The sequence below is a fragment of the Poromitra crassiceps genome (assembly GCF_964638095.1).
Source record: "Poromitra crassiceps genome assembly, chromosome: 8".
NCBI lineage: Eukaryota > Metazoa > Chordata > Actinopteri > Beryciformes > Melamphaidae > Poromitra > Poromitra crassiceps.
The window spans coordinates 8,832,463-8,843,233 of NC_139629.1; the positions used below are offsets into that span (position 1 = coordinate 8,832,463).

Below are 10,771 nucleotides of genomic sequence, written 5' to 3' on the forward strand. Positions count from 1 at the left end.
AACATCACCACAGCCTATACCCTTTCGACTGCAGGACAGCAGACATGATTTTGTGGGACATTGCAGCAGTGTTAATTTTGACAGCAAATTTGGATTTAGTTTTAGTCATATAATGGCATTAGCCATTAGTCATATTTCAATCATCTGAAATGTTTTAGTTTTAGTTGTTTTTTATGTCAAAAGATTTTAGTCGACTAAATCTATGGTAGATTGAGTCAACTATGGGTAATGCATTTTTTAAATATTTCTCTAGGATTTCCAAACTCATCGGAAAGATCTATTAAATTAATTATTGTGTTCTGGTCGTACTAAGGTTTGAACATGCAGTGCAGACACAGATTTAACTCTTTAATTTCTTCTCTTCTGATTGGATCTGTTCCCAATTCGTCCCTCCCTAACATTTTAACTTTTTATTCGTTGATGAGAATGTCAATAGATTTCCTCATAGTTTTTGTCATCACAACTTTGTTTTTATTTATTTATTTATTTATTTATTTATTTATTTATTTATTTATTTGTGTCAGTGAAAAAGGGACATTTTAGTCTAGTTTTAGTTTTAGTCAACAGAATTAACACTGCAATGTGCGACACATGGGAGAGACAGAAATGACTATAGGCTATGAGTCTCAATTTAATATTAATTTAGATGGAATGCTTTTCAGTGGCATTTGATATTAACATGCTTTCAATCATTAGTAGGCTTTATGATTTTTTTCATCTTTTTATGACACTAGGACCTACTCCATCCAATAAATATAATGAATTAAATATAATAGCTTAGCTACAGAGATATTTATAGAGATAACATACAATCTAAGGTATCTAATTGGATTGGAATAACACCAGCAGGAGCTACGCATATCTTTTTTGTCTGATGCGTGTGGAGGTTGTGCTTCTCACAAGCTAATAACTTTACATTCTGGCCTTTTAGGGAAACCTAAGCATGGGGATGAGATCCTTGCAGATAGAGGTTTCCTTGTGGAATTGGCCGGTGTAGGAGCACCCCCCCCCCCACACACACACACACCCCGGAATTCCCTGGGCACCACATTGAGATAACCTTGCAAGCATTGTGAAAACAAACAATACCGCCCCCATCTGGCAATGTCAGGTTAACGTTGAGAACCACTGTTTTAAATGCAATCTAATGAAGGCAACATGTAATCAAAATGAAATGCAGTTGTAAAATGTAATGTTGCAAAAATGTTTTCAACAATGACAAATGTGAATAATTAATAACAAATGAACACAACTAACATTTCTGTCTGGAGGTGAATTATTTAAAAAAATCTTGCTTTTTTTATTTAGATTTGTTTTCCCTCTCTCCAGTGTCTGCAAGTTCACTTCACTTCTCTCCATATTTAGATCTATTTGCATCCACATTTAAATTATTTTTTTAAATCTTTGTTCACAGTTCACACATGCATTGTTATAAAGGCTTCGCGTCAATGCCAAGTCGCTGGCCACTCTCCGGAGCATACGCTGGGTCTCGAGGCCCAGCTAGGTCCCTAAGGGCCATTTCTGGATGACATTTCGGTGATGACCCCATCACTGCGCCGATGACAATGGGATCTATGACACAATTGGAAGTGTGACATCATTGAGCGGGGATGAGAGACGAGTTATGGCATCACCAATTGCCTCTTCCTCTTCTATATTCACCCTAGAAGGTACCCCCATCAAGTTTATTGATACATACAAATACCTTGGCATCTGGCTGGATAAAAACCTAGATTTCAAACACCATATCGATGCCTTAGTCAAGAAACTCAAGTTCACAATCGGTTTCTTTTACAGAGTTAAAGCATGTTTTTCTCCCTCTTCCCGCCAACAGTTGGTCACTGCCCTGTTTCTGTCACAGCTATATTATTATTATTATTTATTTTTTTAACCTTTATTTAACCAGATAAGACATTTGAGATACAAGATCTCTTTTGCGAATGTGATCTGGCCAAGAAGGCAGCAATTACAAGCCAGGTTACAATCAACATAAATTACAGTACATATAAAGGAAACATAAAAACAGGGCTATAGAGCTGAAACATTTAAAAAAAGCAGCAAACCACATACATCAACCAAATACATCATAAAATACCACATCCAAGGGTAATAAATAACACAGGATCAAGAACGTAAAAACATGTGGCCTAAAAACAAAATGAACAGGTCAAAAAGGGCAAAGTAAACTAGACATTACTGCAGGAGCAGCTTGCAGTAAGAACTTCAGATAGAGCATGTTTAAAACTGGACAGAGGAATGGAAGAGACCAGTTTTAAACGTGACTGCAGGTCGTTCCACGACCAGGGACCAAAGTAGGAGAGACTCTTTTTTCCAGATTCTGTTCGCATAGTTGGCACTTTGAATTTCAACCAGCTATTTGATCTTAAGTTATGGGAGTTGTTTATCGCTACAAACGCAGAGCAGATGTATGAGGGTAGTCTGCCCAGGATGGCCTTGTATATGAACATGTACCAATGTCGCATTCTGCGCAGGGCAAGGGAGGACCATCCAACCAGGTCGTACAAGATGCAATGATGAGGCCTGTAACCTGAGTTTGTGTGTTATGGTGACACAGTTTATAGATTTGCTTGTCCCACTGCCCTAGCTAAACTTGACCCTCTCTACCATGCTGCTCTAAGATTCATCACCAACTCAGCTTATAGGACGCACCACTGTACGTACGCTCTACTCTTTGGTTGCTTGGTCCTCACTTGCTACACGCAGGTTGCAACATTGGTACATTTTTATTTATAAGGCTATTCTTGGCAAGCTTCCATCCTACATTTGTTCTAAGTTTGAACTGATTCAGAGTTCTGTAAATCTCAGATCCAGCGCCTGGGTGCGCTTCAAAGTGCCACCAGCGCGGACTGAAGTAAGTAGGAGAAGTCTTTTTTATTTTGGCCCTTGGTCTTGGAACGACCTTCAGACCCATCTTAAACTTGCCTCTCTGGTCTCTTTATATAGTTTGAAGCAACAGATTAGCTGAGCTGCTCCTGCTTTGATGTGTAGCACTTCTCATCATAAACCCTCTTGTCTCTCTTTATAATGAAGCTTGTTTGATTGTACTGTTTTATTTGCACTTTTGTGTCTTAATTACTCTCCAGCTTGAGTAGACGTTTTATTGACAGAAGTTTTGTATTTGTACTGTGTTTTGTACTTGTGAATACTTGTATTTTTGTCCAACGTGTAATGTGGCCAGATCACCCTTGAAAAAGAGACCTCGGTCTCAATGGGTTTTTATTTTCTGGTTAAATAAAGGTTTGATTGATTGATTGATTGATTGATCACCAGTGATGTCACACCCCCCAATGCCAGCCAGGCTATATAAGCAGTGCACACTACAGGTTGTATGTTCTCCTGGTATGGTTCTCCTACTATGTCACGACCACGTGTCCCATGCAGAGCGACGAATCCGATTACCAAGAATATAGCACACCTCGGACCGACGTCATAGCCAACGAGGCCCCAGATAGGCTGGAGCGCTTGGACGGAGATGAGATGGCCAGTCGGGGCCCTAGGTGGTCCCTGAGCTATGACGGGATAGCCAGCGGTGTCTTAGATGGTATAGAGCAGGGATACTCAACTTGCTTTGCCCGGGGGCCACTTTCGTGAAATGATAGAAGGCCAGGGGCCAGTTAATAAACAAACAATATACATTTTTCTGCAGCGGGTTGTAGGTTTTTGGGGTGTCAGCCGGAGTTTAGTCTGACAATGTTGTGCACACCGGATAGTTCGTTAGGTTAAGTTAGTTAGGTTAAGTACATACATAAGTGCCTGGGTAGCAAGCAGATGGTGGTATTTGACAATTTAGCAGCTAAATCATAGATTATTGAAAGATATTCCATATTCCAGACTGAAATGCTATAACAGAAGTGGAGTATTGGTCAGAATGCCATGAACATTTGCACACTTATTCAGCGGGTATCTTGCATGTTGCGTTCAGGTGCAGTGTATTTTTTTTTTTTTTTTTTGCAATTCCATCGCGGGCCACACAGGGGGCGCCCGCGGGCCGCATGTGGCCCGCGGGCTGCAAGTTGAGTATCACTGAGGGTCTGAGCCTAGATGAGATAATCAGATATACTCTAGTCTAGACGGTCTAAGGAGGGAGGGAAGGTGGGGCCACAGCCACGTTCTAGCAGACGTGCACGTGACAAAGCAAGCGACAATAAACGTAGGTTCATACCTACAAGACAAGCAGGTGGGTTCTTCTCCGAACCCGCAAACCCCTGAGAGAGAGTCTGGGCCTTTTAACCCGGTGAAGAACTCTCTAACATGCATAGTGAAAGTGTTGGCAGCAGTCTGTGCACTTGATCATTTTCCCAAAGCAGGACAGACATTTGATCTCTTCAGCCAGGTGGGGGTCTTTGTAGCTGCAGCGACAGATACGTTCTGGAAGGTGGTCCATGAAGAAGACCTCAGCCTTGGGAGGAGTTTCTTGAAGAAAGGGCTCAATCATCTCTCCCTAGCAGGGACGTGCACAGATAGACCCCAGGTGGAGCCCAAGCACCTACCCTTTTGCCCTCTGAAGGATATGTCCCCTTTTTGCAAGGCATGTCCACAGCCAACATTACTGTGTTTCAGAGGCTCTAGTGGACCCATCTTTATAGCGTGAAGATACTGATATTCTCTGAAACTAGTATGCCTAATGCATCAATTGGTACCAGTTATGTCATGCTCCCTTGTGTGGAAGGGGGCTAAATAATGCTTCAAATGTAGGCAAAATTTTGGCAAGGGAAAAACTGGCCTGGCCATTTTCAAAGGAGCGGCGACTTTATGGTGATTTCGTCTGCGGTAAGTTTCCCAAAGTTTTCGCGAGAGGATGCCTTATCAGCTTTTATTGCTTTATTTTCTGACATTTGTGATAAACACGCCCCTTCGGTTAAGACAGCAAGAGCCCCCTGGCTGGATGAGGAATTAAAATCCTGTATGAAAGAAAGAGATGTACTTAAAAAATCTGCAATTATGTCAAACTGTCCGACAGATTGGCAAGCCTGCAGTTCAACATAGCCTACCGGTATATTATTTTCAGCTGTACTTTAAGAAAAACAATCAACAGTAGTGCAAATTACATTTTGATATAATTAATCTTCACATAGGCATTTGAATTATTTATTTGCTTCCACTATTAAAATTACAGGGATCAAATATTTAAGCAATATAGCATGAGAGCCAGTGTGTTGTGTGTTGTGACCTGCAGCCTCGTGGGATAACAGCTGATCAGCGGGATATATGCCACAACACACGCAGCTTGAGTGCTATATTGCTTTTATAAAACGGTTTCCAAGTATGATAATATAATAATAATAATAATACTATAAGTCCGACTGGCATGGCATTCTGGTAGAGTCAGTTGAAACACTACTGTAAGGCGGGACCGCAAGAACGTGCGGGTGATTTGATTGGATCGTTCTGGAGACTAAAGTTGACATTGGCCAATCCTGGCGCTTGCTGAGAAGCTGAGAGCTTTCTGGAAAGCCCGACACGCAGCTCGAGCGCAGTGCTGCATTCTCAGCGCTTGCTGAGAAGCTGAATGCTTTCTGCAAAGCCCGACACCAACTAACGTTACGGGGTTAAATGCGGGGTTAAATGCGGGGTTAACAGCCTTTTTTTTGCAACGAAGACATTAGCCCGCGTCTATTCTTGTACAAAACATAATTTTCTGTGAAGTATTAGTAAAGTTATAAGCGAAGATCGATTCACAAGGATCTGACAGCTGTCTCCGCCATTTGTTTTTTCGACATTGTCATTTGAGGTAACCAAAGCCTTTTAGTAAGAGAGTTGCCATGGCAACTCATTATCCATGGCCATGGGTTATGAGAGTGGGTTACGGGATTTATACAATGGCTGTGAACCAATCAGATTGCTTGATTTGAGAGAGCCGTTTTATAAAACGGGTTAGACAGTTCATGGGCACCTAAGGGTACACATAGCATCTTCTCCACCTTCTCCTTTTTTATATCAAGGAACCCAATTTGGTTAGAGGCGCAGATCACCATTTGATGAGATTCTCTCTCACACCCAAATCTGAGAATCTTTTTATCATCAGATATGATTTTGTCCAGAATCCTATGACTGTCCGTATTGTAAGTAATCCGAGAGATAACAGAGAAACTATGATCAAAAGTTCTCTGCCAGCCTGAACATGATCAAGCTGTGCAGCCTCCGTTGCCATGGTGACACATCCTGAGAAGCAGGGTGAAGCCCAGAGTTATCTCAGCAAAACACCAAGCTGGCTGCAACACATTTTTGAGAATTAAATAATATAGTGAAGGAAAAATCTCCAAGAGTTCCCTCTGAAATAGTGGAGGACAATTAGAAAGTCTCACAGAATGGAAATAAGTAAACCTCAAAACTGTAGCCTCTAAGTAGGCTATAAACTTGAGCAAATGTAGGCTACTTTACTTCAGACCTCTGATACTGAGTATCCTACCACAGACACACACACAGACAAGTCCTTGTAGGAAGAATTATTATGCATTTCGGGGTGATTTTTCGTTCAAATATGCATAAATTCAGGAGCGACAAACAGACCTTTCCCTCCAGACGGCTGTACCGACTTTATCCACTAGATGTCGCAGATGACACGGTTGTTTTTCTCCTCGGTGAGTTTCACCCAATCCAGAGCGCAGCCGCACCGGATGCAAACAGATCTGCGTCAAGCCAGAGCCATAGGCCAGAACGAGGCAGACTAAGACCGGAAATTTAGTCGATTATGCCTTCAAAATAAAAGTCGTTATTAAATGTAGAACCAATATGATTAGACTCCGTTTACCAAAAGCACAGATCTTTGCAGCAGTAGTCGTGATCAGTCCCGAAGTTTAAAACACAGACTTCTTCAGCTGTTTCATTTCGGGTTCAACTGCTCAACAGCGCCGGATGTAGGCTATCGGTTGGTTGCGAGGGTGTACTGCAGTTTACAATTTTGAGCATCAGCTCCAGCATGTGAATAAGGGTGTTGGACACTACACACTATTTGGGAATGCCATGGCACCCACATCTTGACTTGGATAACAACATTGTCTTGGAGGTGGGTACAGTTTTATTGTGATTGATAACGTGTATGTCGCTTAGCCGATCTTCCAGTGGAATAAGGGGTTGCGCATCCGAGACGAAGCAAGAAGAATGAATGAGTCTCGCATTGAGGCTATTAGCTAGCTATCTTCTAGCCAGGTGCCAATTTTCTTTTGAAAGACCATGACCGACAGTCGTGTTCCGGTTCATTCTGTCTAGCTTGACATTGGGCAGCAGAGCGAGTCCTGGCGGCGGTAGGTCGACTGGTCGAGCGAGCGGAGGAGGAGGAAACAGACACACGGTAGACTGGAGCTGGAGTCGGTCAGTGTCCCGCTATCTGCACGGTGTCTCGAGTGAGTCTGGGATACAGCCGAGCCGACACAGAGCGAGAGGAGAGGAGCTAGCGGAAGGAGGACCATGGCGGCGTTGGGAGCGGACTCGGCTCGTCCCCTCTCCCAGCAGCTGGGCTCCGGCTCTCCTCCGGTCCAGAGTCACGGCGCCGGGCCGCCGGGCGGTGTCACCGGGAATAACCTGCCTCCCAGCCGGGGCTTGGAGCGCGCTCTGGAGGAGGCGGCGGCCAGCGGCGCGCTCAACCTCAGCGCCCGCAAACTGAAGGAGTTCCCCCGCACAGCCGCCAACCACGACCTGGCCGACACGGTGCAGGCAGGTAGGCAGGCAGAACCATCTCCACAACAACCCCCAGCCCAGTGCTGCGTGGTTACGAGTTATATGAATGTGATTACTCTCCCCCGTGACGGTTGTATCTTATTTTTAGCCAACATAATACAGTAACAGTAGGCTACCAACCCAAATTCCATCAGTGAGTGCAGTGCCTTGCTGTAGCCACTGAGCCTCAGTGATTCTCAACCTTTTTCAAGAAACCCTAGTTTAGTCCATGATCTTTACTTGATGAGATTTTGCCTCTGAAAACTCAAATCTGAAAATATTTTTTATTGTCATAATGATGTTGTTCCAGAATTCTATAAGACCGCCTCGAAACACTCATTCTCCGACCTACACTGTCTAAATTGGGTTATTATAACCTCTTGTAAATTAAATAATTAAGTTTAATAATTCATCCATTTGCTGGGGACCCCCTGGAACCCCCTCGATGACCTCTGGTGGTCTGCGGACCCCACGTTGAGAACGACTGCACTGAGCAACACATGGCATTGAACCCCCCTATAGTGCCTTGCTCTATCCTGTGAACTAAACCCTGGCAGTGTTGGTGCCTTGCCCATTGTGTGTTTTTGTAGCTATCTCTGAAGTCATTTAGGATCATTTCATGTTAACCGGGAGTTTATACATTAGAATTCTTCCAAGTGGAGCAGACTGCACGGTTGAATAAGAGACGTAGTAGTGTTATTACATTCAGTGGCCATTGCTCTGTCACTGCAGGCTGATGTGGGCGATTGATTGTCTTATTGCTTCTTATTGCTCACTATAAATGTCCGAAGGTTGTATGTTTATGGCGAGTGACAAGGAAAGAGGATATTGAGAGTGTTTATTGTGCGTCCAACTCTTGAGTCGGCCCGTCGTGGAATTCCCCACCACTTCCTTTTAATCCATTTAGAGCAGTAAACAGGGAGGTGGAGCAGCGTGAACCCAGCTTGACTCCATTTACCCTCGGCTTTATCTGCAGGAATCCAGTTTACACCTCTATATTTAGGCTGAATTGAATGTTCAGGACATAACATCATAGTATATGCAGCCTACATTATTCACAGTCAATTAGAGTATCAAACTGATGCAGAGTGATGTGAAAACATGGTGTTTTGAGGAGAAGAAGCATGAATAGATGCTTTTCTGAAAATGAATAGCTTTTGTTGTTGTTGTTGTTGTTGTTGTTGTTGTTGGGGGTTTGCCTCATGAGGATCATGGACAGGTCGTCATTTTCTCTTCTCTTATTATTGACCTGTACATCACAGACTGGACAGCCATCAGCAGCAACCCGGAGCCATTAGTCACTCACAGTACAGTTACAGTAGGCTAGTTTCCAATAGCTGCATTAAGGAGACTATTGTAAGTCGCTTTAGACGACCAAAACATCTGCTGAAATGATGGAAAATGTAAGGAGATCTGTATGCATAGATTTTCAGATGAGTCGGCTGAGCAGATTTGCTTTCATGTAAATCGATAATGACTACAGGTTTCGTGTCATAACATCAAAACAGCAGCGGTGCACTTTTATTTTCTCTCTTCTCATCAGGTCGGGTGTGTGTGTGTGTGTGTGTGTGTGTGTGTGTGTGTGTGTGTGTGTGTGTGTGACGTGTGTGTGTGTGCGTGCGTGCATACGTGTGTGTTACGATTTAGCAGCTTTGCAGCATGGGGGGGTGGGTCGGGGAGTAAAGTTGCATGGTGACAGACAGTTTTGTATGAAAGCTGCCTTGCTCAGCGGCAGTGCGATGATGTCACTTCCAGCGGTGCAGCACTGTGATGATGTCACTTCCTGCGGTGCAGCACTGTGATGTGACATAACACTGTTCAGTCACCACAACATGACAGCGGCCATTCACTATGATAAATGATGGTGTGTTCAATGTGCCGCTGCCTGCTGGGAAAGTCCGGCATCTGGGCCAAACAGCTTTGCTTTCACCTGCAATTTTGTTGCGAAATCAAACCAGGAAGACGAACACTAAACAAACATGGCCGACCCTGCAGCAGTTTACAAACTTTACAAAAGTGTAATACAGGTGTGTGTGTGTTTGTGTGTGTTACTGTGGTCTTTCCGTCACACTGAGGATGGATAAAGGCTTTCATAAATTGGAAACTTGTGCAGCAAAATGTGGTCTGACTTCATCCCCTGACTTTCAGTGGCGTTCGTCATGTGAAGTGTCTCAAGTAGCACATATGGTTTTCCTATAGAGGCATACCTGCACCTGTCTCTGTCTATAGAGACATACCTGTACCTGTCTCTGTCTATAGAGACATACCTGCACCTGTCTATGTCTATAGAGACATACCTGCACCTGTCTCTGTCTATAGAGACATACCTGCACCTGTCTCTGTCTATAGAGACATACCTGCACCTGTCTCTGTCTATAGAGACATACCTGCACCTGTCTCTGTCTATAGAGACATACCTGTACCTGTCTCTGTCTATAGAGACATACCTGCACCTGTCTATGTCTATAGAGACATACCTGCACCTGTCTCTGTCTATAGAGACATACCTGCACCTGTCTCTGTCTATAGAGACATACCTGTACCTGTCTCTCTCTATAGAGACATACCTGCACCTGTCTCTGTCTATAGAGACATACCTGCACCTGTCTCTGTCTATAGAGACATACCTGCACCTGTCTCTGTCTATAGAGACATACCTGCACCTGTCTCTGTCTATAGAGACATACCTGCACCTGTCTATGTCTATAGAGAAATACCTGCACCTGTCTCTGTCTATAGAGACATACCTGCACCTGTCTCTGTCTATAGAGACATACCTGCACCTGTCTCTGTCTATAGAGACATACCTGCACCTGTCTCTGTCTATAGAGACATACCTGCACCTGTATCTGTCTATAGAGACATACCTGCACCTGTCTCTGTCTATAGAGACATACCTGCACCTGTCTCTGTCTATAGAGACATACCTGCACCTGTCTCTGTCTATAGAGACATACCTGCACCTGTCTCTGTCTATAGAGACATACCTGCACCTGTCTCTGTCTATAGAGACATACCTGCACCTGTCTCTGTTAGGGCTGTTCGATTTTGCCTAAAACTAAAATTGATGATTTTTTCTCTCAAAACTCGATTT

General features: G+C 43.6%; 1 protein-coding gene across 2 annotated transcripts in view; it reads left to right on the forward strand.

The window, feature by feature from the left end:
* Window positions 1–7,322: 7,322 nt before the first annotated feature.
* Window positions 7,323–10,771, forward strand: part of lrch1 (leucine-rich repeats and calponin homology (CH) domain containing 1) — a 121,747-nt gene continuing 118,298 nt past the window's right edge. For both annotated transcript variants that reach the window (XM_083642109.1, XM_083642110.1), the window contains exon 1: window positions 7,323–7,678. In XM_083642109.1, the coding sequence (XP_083498235.1) occupies window positions 7,429–7,678 (250 nt within the window). In that variant the 5' untranslated portion in view covers window positions 7,323–7,428. The remainder of the gene's footprint in view (window positions 7,679–10,771) is intronic.